Below are 15,084 nucleotides of genomic sequence, written 5' to 3'. Positions count from 1 at the left end.
AATTTTGTTTGTTTTAGCACTTAACCGAAATCATTACTGCCCATTTACTTGCAGTGAACCCGTTTTACCTTTCGGCGGAAAGATATTGGAGTTGGAATCAGTTTTCTGTTTTTCCTTCACTCTCCTCCTCCATTCCTGAGTCTGTTCTACCCTTCTCTGTTTCCTTTTTTCTTTATTAATTTTAATTCTTTGTGCAGCAGTCAAAGACCCTGTTTAATTAATTAAAATACATGTTCATCGTCACATCACGTCATTGCGTCATTTTACATATACATATGGCAAATAATGTCGTTATTATTTCATTTGTATTAATGAATTAATTCGACTCGCTAAGTTTGGATATTTGGCATCAATTTAATTTTTAAATTGTTATTCCTATTTTTTAAATTATTTTTCTTAGTATATATATTTTGCTACTTTTTTCACAAAATAATGTGTAGGTACATGTATTTATAATGTTCACTATAACTGTTTTTATGAGGAAAAAAAACCGTACACATAACGTTTTGAGCCCTTGCGTCATTTTACGTACCCGTGACATATAATGTTGACATCATTTTATTTGTAAAAATCAATTATCTTGATTCGTAATGTTTGTATATTTGGCATCAAAATGTTTTGGAGAAAAAGCACATTTCTAACTGCGATTCATTTTTGTGAATTTTTTGCACCACTTTTTGAAAGAAGTGTCCAAGTTATTTTCTCTTTTCATTGCTAATGTAATTTAATGTATTTTTATGAAAGTGTGACATTCATGTTGACATTTTGATACGTCTCTATTAAAAAAAATTGCGGACACATGTACTTCTTTTTAATGGTTATACAACCTATGAAAATGCACATTCTATAATGATTTTTATTATTATGAAATATAGCCAAGAATTGTTTTTATAAGCATGATACTTGTGATCGCCATTCTGCGCATAACGTTCGACTGTGAAATATCTCTCTTGTGACACGTGTTTTAAAAAAATAGTTGAATAACGGTTTTTGTCAACAAATGCGTTTAAATGAGGAATTAATAGAAGATATATGTATACAGTTTTACTGCAACAATGCATATACATATTATTTTTAAAAAAGCTTCAATAGATCATTGCAAGATCCTGGATCACAATTTATATTTTGTAATTTACCTGAGCCTGGCGTGGCCATTTTCAAGTTTTGTTACCCATCTACATCTTCATTCTGAGATTTCTTTGACCCGGCGTTGATTTCTGGCATTGATTACGTCAAAAACGTTATGACGTATATCTGTTACATCATCACAGTAATTAGTCCGCCAAAAATGTTCCCCCCAAAATGAACATTCACTGAGATATTGTAGTTTATTTGAGATATGTATCTTAAAAGTGTTACCTATCTACATGCCATTTTTTGTAAAATTTTAAGGTTTTAACACCGATTTATCAAATATAAATAAAAATCCTAGCTGTTATTACATTTTTTATTGAAGTCCACACGCATTCGAACAGATTGGTATATAAAATTACATATTTACTTATTTCCTGTTTTAAAAAAATAGTCTAATACTGTGCGCGCACTCTGAAAGGACATTTTAACACCAACACCGTGCGCGACGTCATTCCAATTTTTTAATGTTCGGGTTCGTTATCGGGTTCGGTGTGTAACTGAATAAACGAGGTCAGTATATAGTCAGTAATATCTTGCGTTACTTGTACCATTCCTTTTCCTGTACCATTCCTTTTATCATTTCTAACAAACAAATAAATTCTATAAAATAGTGTCAAGCATTGTGTTGTAAATTTAATCGGCAAGGTTTTTTTTGTATTATAATTACAATCGGGTTCGTTGTGGAGTTGGGCTGTTTAACTGTTTGGTTTGATTCGGGGTACAGAAGACGGTAAGAAATGATATTGTGCATAACAGTGCATTGTTTTCACAAATTTTTACCAGCGAATACAGAATAGACTTGACGAAATTACAAGAGATGAAATAAAGAGTATTATTTTACCTATTTCCTATTTTTCTATATCAACTATATAGTTTTAATTTCCTCTGTTCTTTTATCTCTGATTAAAGCATGACATCTCGTTTACAAAAGCTCTGAAATAGTTGTGTGCTTGGTAGCTTTCATAGAATAGTACAAACCGGTAGGGGACGTGTATTGCTTATGCAATACTCTCAGAATGCTTGTTACAATTGAGATCGGTTGGATTTAAAGATTTTCCAATTGTTCTTGCATTTCTATTTGATCGTATTTGACGTGTATTTATATATAATTGTATTGTGCATCAATTGAGAACAATTTTAAGCTCTAAAATATCTTTTTTGCAATTAAAACGATGTGTAGTGTTTGTGGACTCGTCCCCCTACCGGTTTCTAATAGTCTGTGACGTCACTACGCGGGAATCTGCACGAGCGAGGATTCTACCGTCTGCAGCCAGCGAGAGAGGACGTAGGACATGTGCTAGACGAGGCGACAGGCAAGTCCAGCGGCAACCCACGGATATTATCAGTGATAGTGACTGAGAAATACTATATTGGCGCCCAACTCGAGGCCCTGGACTTGCCAGTAATTCCGAGAAAATTTTTTTTCCCGTAGAGTAAGCCTGTATCATTTTGTTTAAGCAGTTTGACTAAATCGCGTTGAGGCCGCCATTTTGGGGGCCCTCGCGTGGTCAACTTTCCTGTTAGTTTTTGTAAACATTGAGCCAGTTTTAGCTTTGTTTGTGCTACTTGCTTTGATTTATCATCATGTCATTTGAAGAGGCTCTGTTTGCTTTGGGGTTGGATGAGAGATCGCCCCGATTTATGTCTATGTCTCATGGTAGGGATGAGTTTTCACGGGGTATTAGGCCCGGCTGTGTGTACGGGCCAGATCCCGTAAGTATTGTTAAGCAACCCACATACTTGGACACTACAGGGCATGTCAAGGTAGGCTATGATGAGAGAGCACCCCACAGTGATTACATAGGTCCTCCCCATGTTTGGGTTGAGTCTCCTGAAAGATTTGAGAGGGGGAGGGGTGAAACTATAGATCCTGTTCGTTTGTGGGCCAAGGGTTTAAGTTCGTCAGTTGGTGTTGGGGACTTTGTTCCACCTAGTAACTATTTAGGGGTCCCCATGTCACAATGTTCCCATGTGGCCCTTAACCCTGGGGAAGCACCTACTGTCAGGGATACTACTTTATGCCCACCTGAGCCTCAGGGGCAAACCCCAAATTTGTTGGATTTTGATCCCCTTACTACCCAGGATTCACCCCCCAGTAATCCAATGCCCACCGGGCCTGTACGGCCCGGATGCCAGTCCTTAGATAGCTAACATGTCTATTCACAAGGGGTTACACCGAGTCTAGAGATGTAGGTCAGGGGCAGCAGTACGATAGACCAGTTCAGGCATTTGACTTAAAGCCCCAGGTTCCACCCACCCAGAACCCCACTGTCCCAGATGCACAGTCTCAGCTCAGTGGTAGCCATCGAGAGGATCGGTATTCACCGTTTGTTATGGGCGGGTGTTCGGATCATCGGCCTAGTAGTTATCTTGTACCAGTACCTGAGGTCTCCTCCCAACCTTGTCACTTTGGGGTGAAGGAGGGGGGGGGGGGAGAATGGCACATACATATGAGCCCCCCACCACTGAAAGACCTTATAATGTAAGTCATGCGCGGATTTCCGCAGCGTCTCAATGTCCCTCAAATTACGCGCGGAATACTCCATCCATCCATCCCCCGGAATACTCGTGGAGACCAGCAGCAGCCTATGGTTTACCTGGAGATGTGCAGACCCCTGCAGCGCGCTTCAACCTCCAAGAGTTTCTTGCACCGCCCACCAGCTACCACAATCCGACAACCTGGAGTAGGCCGAGGTATAAAGATTTGGATTTTGATGGGAGATCCAGCTGGAAGCCATACCTGCACAAATTTGTTAGATTGTCACGAAGCCAGCGCTGGACAGAGACTGAGCAACACGACCAGTTCTGCTTCTTGGAAGGAACCGCTAGTGAGTACTACACTCTGTTACTGGAGACCAGCCCTGATTTGCGCTTCGCCGACATCCTGAGGAAGTTTGACAAGCGCTTTGGCTCAGCAGCACCTGATTTGGCCCACCAGCTCAACTTCGAGTCTTCAGTCCAAAACAGCGGTGAGTCCCTGAGGCAGTGGTCAGACCGAGTACTGATGTTGGCTACTCGTGCCTTCCCCCAGCTACCGGATGTTCACTCTCAGGCTATACCCCGCCTGTATTACGGGGCAGAGGACCGGGAGGCAGGCCTATATGCCCTGGATGGCCAGCCCAAGACCGTCGATGAGGCTGTAGACCGGATGCAGTTCTACCAGCATTCCCGACGGGGCAGACCCCCAGGCAATAACTACAATGCAGTGAGGAGTTTGGTAGTAGATGAGGAGTCGAGTAAAAGAGATGGGAAAGCTGAAAGTCAGATACGGGAGTTGAAAAGCCGAGTGCAGCATCTTGAGAAGACCCTAAAGGAAGTTCTCGATTCGGTCCGGCTTGAGATCCCGACGACTTCTTTCCCTAGATGGCAACCTGGCCCAAGGACAGCTCAGTGTTTCAGATGCAGAAAGACTGGGCATTTCCGGAAAGAGTGTCCTGCTGTCCTTAGACGGAAGGCGGAAGGAAGCGCTGGAGAGGTTGTAGATCACTCCCTGCGTAGCCGTGGTGCCTGTCAAGGAGTTGCAGATGAAGAGACTAAGACTTGCAGTCAAGCGCCCAGCGGGCAGCTTCGCACACTGTGTGCTTACTAACCCAGGATGAGAAGACCAGTTTTAGGAAGCACCCTGCAGATGACTCATGTGTTGTGGACAAGGACGCCCCTTGTCCCAACATAAGGCGCAGGAGGAAGCGTGGTAGGCGTAGGATGCAACACAGGAAACCAAACTTGCTGAAGTCCTTCTCCACAGATCCTGATGTCTCTGAAGAGGAAGTTACTCCAGTGGACAGTAATTGTCTGCTGAAAGTGCTGCGCAGCAAAGTGATTCCTACGGAATCCAAGTGCCCCGAGGCCAAGGGCAAGGATGACATAGTGGGAGACTCTTGGCCCCCAACCCAGGGGGCCGTCTCAGATGATCTGTTTGTCATGGCAGCTCGGACTGCCAGTAAAGCCAAGCTGAACATACCAGGAAGCAGTCTTGAGACAACGGTTGAGGATGTCCATGTTCCTGCAACTAGGAACTCCCTTGCTTGGGAGTCAGTTGGAAGAGGACAGCCTTTAGAAGCAGCCCCGAACTTGGAGTATCTCCATTCAGGTGTCCAGACTAGGGTTACGGACGCACGGGAGATGCAGTCATCGCCATCTGGATTGTGCAGGACATGTCTCGTGGATCAGACGTAGTAGAGCTGCCCTCCCAGGACTGGACTAGCAACCTCAAAGAACTACTTGGACTGTCCCCGGATTATCATTTTTGTGTGTGGAGGCCCTTGTCATTTGGACGGGCCCTGCTCTAGTGACTTAGTATCCCGGCTGTTGCTGGGATTGGCATAACCGCCGGTGGGACTGGGTTCCCTGGAAGTTATCCCGGCTGTTGCTGGGATGGCGTTCCAACGCCCCTTGTTATTCGATGGTCCCGTTGGTACATGTACCAGGCGTGGACCTACTCCCCACAAGGAAAACGGAGGGGAGTGTAGTGTTTGTGGACTCGTTCCCCGTACGGGTTACTAATAGTCTGTGACGTCGCTACGTGGGAATCTGCACGAGCGAGGATTCTACCGTCTGCAGCCAGCGAGAGGGGACGTAGGACATGTGCTAGACGAGGCGACAGGCAAGTCCAGCGGCAACCCACGGATATTATCAGTGATAGTGACTGAGAAATACTATAATATATAGATGTTTACGGTTTCTTTTAAAAAGTACAAAGGAATTCATATAAAAAATCGAAAGGTGATATTGGTCTCATTTTTGTAAAATTTCATTTCAAAAATGGTTCTTTATTGAACCTTCATATAATGCAATGGTGTGTCGAGTCACCTTAATAATTTACGATTTTTTCACGTTTCCAGGCAATTTTCGTGAATGGTGAGCATTCATGGTGATGTAATTTTGTGGGTGCGTCGGTTTCAGCTTCAGTAGAAAAACTAAATCCTTTAAAATCAGTTTTCATCGAGGATGTTTATTAAAATGCCATTAAAATTGAGCAACCACGTATTTTTATGATTCCACAGTATTTGGTAGCATGCATTTCAAGTAATGAGATATGTTAAATGGACGATAAAACATCAATTTTATCACCCGAATTGTTTTAAATCTGTTTACAAATATTCACCCAGCTTTAAATTGTTAAAGAAATTTACTGGCATTTTAAGATGATGCTTGATTATTTCTAGTGTGCTTTCTGTACCTTGATAATTATAAAATATGCCACAGAACTCACTTGATATTTTCTACTGAGATCATGTACATTAAAAAGCTTTCTATGTTATGCTTGTTTAAAAGTGGTATAACATGAAACAGCATTTGAAAAAAAAGTTATACATTGAATAGCTGTCCGTTAATAGTGATTCGTTCTGAAGCAAGTGTACTGTAATATAAATATTAATATTTATTTACAATTGATGTTCATAGTGTTATTTTTAGAAATTTAGAAATTTCATTATCAAATTCCTATGAAATTAAATCCTAAGAGGAAACGGAATGTTTTAAGTGCTAAATGTTATCTTACCCGTGAGTCATTGAATGTTCTGTAATTAGAATCCAACAAGTACCAATGATCGAAACGTTGGTGCCATATTGTACAATCTGTGAAAAAAAATGTTTCACTTCGTTATGCGTACATATGTATGTATGATATACAAACTAATAACAGTTATCTTTATAAACAGATGATGGGCGGTTGGATTTTCACCGAAAGTCTAGTTTTAATACTCTGCGTTATAAAAATGTATCAAAATTTAATGTTAAATGACACACGATATACCATTTGGATACTTACCAAATGTAGTTGTAGTTTCAAAGTTAACTACTGTTGTCAAGTCAGTCGCAACATTAGCTGTAAATGTAATTGACATCGACTGAGCTTCAGTCGTTTAAATGAATAAATTTATTAGTAAAATATTAAATTGCATTTAGTGAATTTTAATATATAAATGACCCCCTCCCCAGTACAATAATTTTATTTAAGGATTACGTTTACTCAAGAGCAAAAAAAAAATCCACTAATAGGAACGAAAAACTAATTATTCTACATTTTACCCTTACTACTGTGGTGATGTTTGTCACTTTCAAATAACTAGGTCAATGACCTACTTTTAATGCTAGTGACCTCTAAATTTTTATTGAAAAAATTGTCAAAATTCTTCACCCTTTCTAAGGTTTTTTTTATTTTGCAATTATTAAAAATAATAAAACAATTTGTTGATTAGAAAATTATAAAATATGAATAGTTTTACTATTTTCATATTTCAAAGAATCGTTTAAGCTCATATTTTAAATTATATTTAGTCCGAATTTCCTCTATCCATTTTCAAAATTCTACCCATTTTTATCGAGTTTTACAAAAAAAATGACTAATAGGAGCTCCAAACCATTGATTGCCTAAAACTACTTACATTGTCTTTATTCTGTTGACATCAACATTATATAAGGTAAATGATCAAATTTTCAAGATATTCTATCAGGAATTAATTCTAAGTACTTTAAAGATTTTTTCCATCGCGTGCCAGCCAGTGATATAAAATAATACACGATATAATACAAAATAAAATATGTAAAATGATATGGAAAAACACGTAGAAACTTAACTTTTGCAATTACACTGCTACAAAAAGTTGTTAAGGGAAAATAAGAAAATGAAAAAATTAGTCCGAATTTCCTCTGTTTCAATTTTTATCTATCTTTATCGTAGCATATCTTCCTCAAATGAACAAAACATGGATATCAATATTGATTTTTATGAATAAAATTGTTATTTTGTGTTTTTAAAACAACTTTTGACTTCAGATATTGAACTTTGTAAAAATATTTTTTTGAAATCTCAAACCCTGAGTAAATGTCAGCCTTAACAGAAAAATTATCTCTACGATTATATATTTAAATAATAAGAAATTGGGCGCACGTAATATTTAGTGCGCAGGAATCATCGACACGAATCAATTGGGATTTAAGGTGAAATGCTACACCAATATTTTTTTATGGATCGTTAAGAGTATCATTTCTGAAGCAAGATTGCGTTGTTAAAAGAAGGATATATGCCCTTAATATTTTATGGGAATGTTTATGCATTTTTTACGAAAAAGTAGAAAATCTATTTTAGTTGCAAGTAACGCACAGTAGGGTTTAAAGTTTGATGTGAATAGATGCATAATATATATATATATATATATATATCTAAAATAAGACCAGTTATGTCAACAAGATGTTTGGAATTTTTTTTATAAAAAATTATTTATGTAATTTGCATTTCAAGCATATTTCTTCCCATTCCACGTCCAACAGAAACCAAATAACGGTAATAATTCGAAAAATGTAGCAAAACTTATCGATGAAATTTTCACTCTCCCTGTGCGCCGAGATTCCTGTCGAATCTACATCTTAAGCGCCCACTTTATACATTCATGTTATATAAAGGTTTTTGGAAATAAGTTGACAAAAATATTTACGAGATAATGACTGCTAAGTTTCAGTGCTAATTACTGTTGTCGGCAGATCGGCTGTCTCAGTGGCTTTATTTGGTTCATCTTCAATAAAAATGTGTAAAAATGAAAAATGACTGTTTGATAAAAAAAAATACTTGTACAATAACGTATTTATCTAACAATGAAATTTTGGTTGAAAGGAATACGAATAATAACTAATTAAAGACAATCACATAATAATAAATATTTCTAAAATCTAAAAACACCGCTGCACTGACAAAAGGAATTCCTTTATACTACTTTCTATACATAATACAAATTACATAACCATGAATATTAACATGAAGAATGACGGATGTTGACTTTTAAGATTCAGCGCTAATTAATTAATGTTGTCTGCCGATTACTGTATATGAAGTGAAACGTAATTTAAGTTATCGTAAACGAAGGAGTATTCTAAAAATCAAATAGACAGGGCATTGCAACAACATTTTTACATGAAAAAAGGAGGACCCGGTCATTCTTGAAATTTAACAGTATCATACATCGGATTAAGTTGGTAGAACTTTTGACTCAATTAATTTTACAGTTCAATGCAACTTGATATACCTTAGCAAAGCTGCCATCTCAATAGAAGAACACCAATTCCCTTCTCCGATAAACACATAAAAATGAAGAAATAATATTTTTCTTTCGGTTAATTAAAGCGGATTTAGGAAACTTAACAACATACGGAAATGCTATTTTATTTTAATGAAGCCATCTCATCTCCCCCAAAGAGCCTAAAAAGCTTACAAAAACCATAAACACCCCTTTTACCATGGAGAAAATACCCGAAATGTATTTACCAGTTTTCCTCTCATAGTACAGCCATCGTAGGGAATTGTGTGGTCCTGCGACTGATTGGCCATCCATGTGGACAGACAGAAGTTGACATTGACGTGTGTCCATGTTGAACATCACAGATTTACACTCACCCCAAGCTGCACATTGAGATGCACAGTCTATACGACTACGGCAATTTGACGTAAAAATTACATTGATTGCGTAAGTTGCTCTATTGTCGTAGGACGAATTTCTTGCCATGAAATTAGAAATGAATTCTCCTTGTACCGATATAATCATCAAAAAAGCAAAATATGCGTTGACTTCCATTCTAACATTCACCATCGACATTTTTGTGTATAGTTTGCATCTAGTTTTTGAATTTCAGATTATTTAAACAAATTATTTTCTAAGCATGCACAGCGATTGGTCAGGTGTTCACACATTAATCGATATTGTTTTTTTTTTTTGCGTCTTCTTATATCGATCAAACACCAAACTTAAACAGCTTCATTTCCAAAGGTAAATTACGCTGGTTGCTACCAACACCCCCTTGGAAATGCATAAAAAGAAAGAAAATAAAGGAAAAATAAGGAGTAAAGAAAGGAAGGTTAAAGAGAAAAAAGGTGTGAACTAACATCGGCCAAAATAATATCATAATGTCTTATTTACAATATTATTTAGAGAATTTTTTGGCAGTGTTTGGACGTATGAGTAGAATAATTTGAAATGTCAAATGCCAACGAATGGTTGCAATTGATCCACAAATATATGTTCATTGATGTGTAATATCTAAAACAAATTGTATAATCCTAGAAACTGTAATTTTCTCTCGATAGCACTTTACGACATACAACTATAACGGCTTGCCGTGCACCCACATCCAGTCATGTCAGTAATCAAGAAGTCGGCTTTATTATCCCCTCTCAAAACTTGTTGCGAAAGGGGTATATATGTAGAATCGCTTTTAAGCGTGTGTGTGTGTGTGTGTATGTATGTATGTCTGTCCATTTCTTAGCAAGATTTATAGAAAACCCTCGCATGCATGTTTATATCAAACTTTTTACGCTTCATTAGCATGGTTAAAGGACGAATCTTAGTCATTTTCAAGAAATTCTGTTATAATTATATCGATGTGAAATAGGATACGTTAGTTATCATATGGATATCAAAAACAATATGATCTTTTAGAGGATCAGTGCGAGAAAAAACAATCACCCTTATGTTTATTTTTAAGAATATTAATATAATGTTTTCTCAATGTAATTTTTTTTTTACAATGAAGTGATTTATTTGATTTTAATTTGAAAAGAGGGTTTATGATGAAACACTATAGATTCTTTAACATACTATTGGTGAAATTATTGTTTGACCAGCTCCTGTATCTTTAATTACCCCCCCCCCCCAACCCCACCCCATTAAGTCCAAAACTAGCGCACTGTTTGAGCGCAATAAATATACAATTTAACAATGGGTGGCACTGAAGCTCCAAGGTCGTCCATCCGAATTTTTTCAGACCAGGAGCTACTTACCTGCAGCTAACATTAAGCTATTATATTGAAAGTTAACAAATTTGGGGAAATTATTTTCTATCAGTCTTGCACCTTTCCAATATAAGGTCATGCATTCTATTATGATCTTAAAGTTTTTTTTTTTTAAATATAGGTTTCATAGTCCTTTTAGAAAGATTTCCTATTGGCCTCTTCTGTTTGATGGCTGCATTTGCCGCTATCGCATTTACTTTGTGCTTTCATTTCCTATGAATTATATTTAACATTTATTTTGTTACAGTGGCAACGGGATAACACCGCAACAATAAAACGACGTTTTCTTCTGGGTACATCAAATTGTACCAACAATTTGTTTGATGAATAAGACAAGTTTTAAGAAATCTTATATATAATTTTGGGTCTTGAAGAGAGTAATGATAATCAATATTTGCTTTTATTCTCGGTGTGAAAAACGTTTGAACAGAAACGTGTTTTAAGTGATTTACATACATTACTTTAAAGGGGCATGGACATGATTTTGGTCAAATTTTATTTTTCTGTTTTTATTATTTATAATGCTTTAGAAATGCATTTCTAATGATCAAATAAAATTTGAAGGTCAGTCGAAGAGTTATAAGCAAGATACAAAGCAATTCTTTGTCATGTAAACAAGGCGGGTGCCCTTAAGTTGTTAACATAGGTTCAATATATCAAATTAGTTCCTTGGGGTCCTTTTACAGCATTAAAAAGATGTAATTAAAACGATTATTTATTTTTTAAATCTGTTAAGAGAGGATCGATACCGCGTTTGAATAAACAAACTTCTAAAATAAATTTGTTTACGCTTCAAAACGTGGTCCAAAATCTAAACAGCTTTTTTCTTTTATATTTTCTTTCCCAGTTTGTTCTATGATATTTGTTTTTATAAGTAAATATATAACCTCATATTGAACGGATGTAACGAAGAACATCAGTGTTCAGGACATACGAAGTTCACATTATTAAAATCATTAAATGAAATAATTTTAAAGATTTCAAAGCTCCCCAGCCTTGGATATAAGAATACACATACGTGCTCTGAGGTACAATATTTTCAATCTGATTGTTTAATGGCAGCCTCAGATCATGCCTTAAAGTGATATTTTAAACTAGTCTTTACTAACATATATATACATGTATGTATGTGTACTATATTAATGTCTTGGAAACAAAGGTTGATTACAGTCTTCCTTGGAAGACGGTATAAAGAGTTGAAATAATTTACAGTCTCCGGGTTGTGCACTTCCTTTCCTTTGTGATTGGTTGAAAATACATGATGTGAAAATTTACATTTATTTCATTGGTTGAAATACTGTTCGGCGCAAGGGAGATAATTTTCTGATGATCTTTTTCACGTAAGAGTTAACAAATTTCGTAGATTTCAAATCTTAAAAAGTGAGAACATGAAAAAGCAATTCAAATTGCTATGAATGAAATTCAGCCTTTGGTTTTCAGGTCCAACTAGTTGAAAGTAATAAATTGGTTGAAATACTGTTCGGCGCAAGGGAGATAATTTTCTGATGATCTTTTTCACGTAAGAGTTAACAAATTTCGTAGATTTCAAATCTTAAAAAGTGAGAACATGAAAAAGCAATTCAAATTGCTATGAATGAAATTCAGCCTTTGGTTTTCAGGTCCAACTAGTTGAAAGTAACATTCTACAATAGCTATTGAAATTGTTTGTTTTTCTTTTAACATTGTTTATTCAAATCACTACTGGCTCTAAAAAGTACTGAAAGTGCCATTTTTTACTGATAATTTCTGATATTTACTGATATTGTACTGTTAGTGCTGAGAATTGCTGATATTTACTGATAATTTTACTGCTGTTACTGATAATTGCTGTTGGTTCTGATATTTACTGATATTTACTGATACTTTTGCTGTGAGCTCTGATAATTACTGATATTTACTGAGATTTACTGTTGGTACTGAGAATTGCTAATAATTACTGAGAATATTTTAAGGCCCAAAACATTGTCTTTTAATTATTAAAAAACACATATTTCAGATTTAACACAATTTATTTATTTATATATTCTTAAGTTTTATTTATTTGATATTAAGCTTGTTTTGAACTTCGGAAACTCACATATCACATTTTAGACAATATTAGAAAGCCGGTCAAAAATTGGTACTTAAACTTAAGGCAGACTCCACAAAAAATTTAATTTCTAAATGCGGTGGACATTTTTTTTTAACAATGAAAACCCCCATAATTGTTAACATGATTATTTTTCTTTCCAAAATAGAGAGATACCCGGTCAGGACTTTATAATGTCTTTGAGGTTTTACTTCACAGGAAGATTAGCGAGGCAGTATCTGTGTATAGTATACATACTTTCAGCAGATCAAGAGGTTTGAATGTCGCAATTCAACCTTGTAAATTGTCAGTCTGGCACCTTGTGTATTACATTACGTAATATCCGTATATTATATTCATACCAAAATGTAAAAAAAAAAATATTAAAAAATTGATGCAGTATGCCTAATATCGGTTAAGTTATTTGCACCTTAGATAGATAAATGCAGTGGTATAACTTTGATTTTATCAAAATAATACGAGTCTACGACCCTACCTAAGATCTCTTTCACCCTATAGTCGATCTCAACTTACAAGCTCGGGTACACAGTTCTCAATTTTAGACACGCAGGATTAAACGACACATGACACAAAAATGTTCGGATAAATCCACTCGCCATGCTATGTAGAGGAAGGTGATTTTTATATATAAAAGGAATTAAACTGTCTATGATAACTAATTGCTGTTTAGGGTTTGCTCTAAAGACGGTAAGCTTTTTTTTTAAAAAGCTAAACTTGTCACATTAATAACATCATCAACAGACCCATTCTTTGCTGTTTTTTTTAATAATGTTAACAACACATCGCGTGTCCATATTAACATATATGTCTTTCCAAAAAGAATCCTTTAACTAAAGGAACTCAAATGTAAATATATGTCAGGAAAATCACAAAAGGTCTAAAAGTTCTTTACCATGAATGCGTCGGGTTACGTATTTAACCCGCAAAATTGTTACGATCTTTAGGTGCAGCAAAATTGTGAAAACTTCAATATTTGGAAATTGAACTCAAGTTGCAGCAAAGTAAGACATAAAGCAGTCTAAATTATACCGGTACGTATAATCTTTAAACTTTGACTGGTTTCCCACATGGATACACACTAAATACTTCTACGTGCATGTTCATTTGTCACAATCAATTCAAAATGATTAACTTTAACAATAATCAAAATCAGTTTAACAAGAGTACATAGGTAATCAAAGATTACAAAGCTCTCCAAGACGAGGCATCACCTTTATGCAACAACCTTTATCATATTATATGAAAATCATAGTTAAAGGTCTTGGATATTCATTGATATTCTAGTGTGGTTTGACACAATATCGTATATCATATGTTGAAATATTGTCAGGTGCGTTATTATCTAAGATTCAATGTCAAGTGAATCATTATTATAAGATGCACGATCCATACACGTTTCTTGAAGGATTAGTAATAGCTGAGATATGATCATCACAGGGCACCTGCTAAAAAAACTGTAATAAACTCCAAAATCCTTCATCTCCTCAAGCATGCAAAACATCTGGCTTAGATTCAGCATTTAAGACTGTTAGGTACATCAATATCCGAAGGCGAACTATTGTTGCAAGTTAAGTAAAGCTAGGACCAGTAGTTACTTAGAAATAGCTATCAAAGTGCACCTGCTCCAAATCCCTTTACTACTCCAGCATGTAAAATTCATGGCCCAGATTCAGCAGCCATGCCTTACTAGTCTATTAGTAGGTCAAGATGCATCATCCATGAAAGTTTGGTGAAGATTGAAACTTAGATACAGGACCAACAAGAGGAACTGTGAGCAAGCTCACAAATAATACCCCTACAAAGAAAGAATCATAATTCAAGTATTTTTTCAATTAAAGAAAATAGTGGATGGTATCTATTTCACTGTTCACATTCTATAAATAACAACTGCTATATGTTTTCAAAATTATCAATGCTCATGCGAGTACACGAACCAATTTCTATTCTTTAAATTCCATTTTATTTCAACTAAACTGTTAATGCATAAAGACATTTGTATTCTTATGATAACAAAACATGACTAGAATCAAACGATAATCCTTATGTCAATCAACCATGAAAGGTTTTCAAATTTTGGTAT

The 15,084-nt window shown here is 35.9% G+C and overlaps 1 protein-coding gene across 1 annotated transcript in view; it reads right to left on the bottom strand.

The window, feature by feature from the left end:
• LOC128176394 (uncharacterized) overlaps window positions 1-9,701 on the bottom strand; it is a 29,406-nt gene extending 19,705 nt beyond the window's left edge. The window contains exons 1-3 of the mRNA XM_052842695.1: window positions 9,395-9,701; window positions 6,905-6,988; window positions 6,635-6,711 (exon numbers count right to left, since the gene is read on the bottom strand). Of these exons, the coding sequence (XP_052698655.1) occupies window positions 6,635-6,711; window positions 6,905-6,988; window positions 9,395-9,701 (468 nt within the window). The remainder of the gene's footprint in view (window positions 1-6,634; window positions 6,712-6,904; window positions 6,989-9,394) is intronic.
• Between the last annotated feature and the right edge of the window lie 5,383 nt (window positions 9,702-15,084).

This window comes from Crassostrea angulata, chromosome 3 (assembly GCF_025612915.1).
Source record: "Crassostrea angulata isolate pt1a10 chromosome 3, ASM2561291v2, whole genome shotgun sequence".
NCBI classification, from domain to species: domain Eukaryota; kingdom Metazoa; phylum Mollusca; class Bivalvia; order Ostreida; family Ostreidae; genus Magallana; species Magallana angulata.
This window is presented reverse-complemented; position numbering and strand designations above follow the sequence as displayed.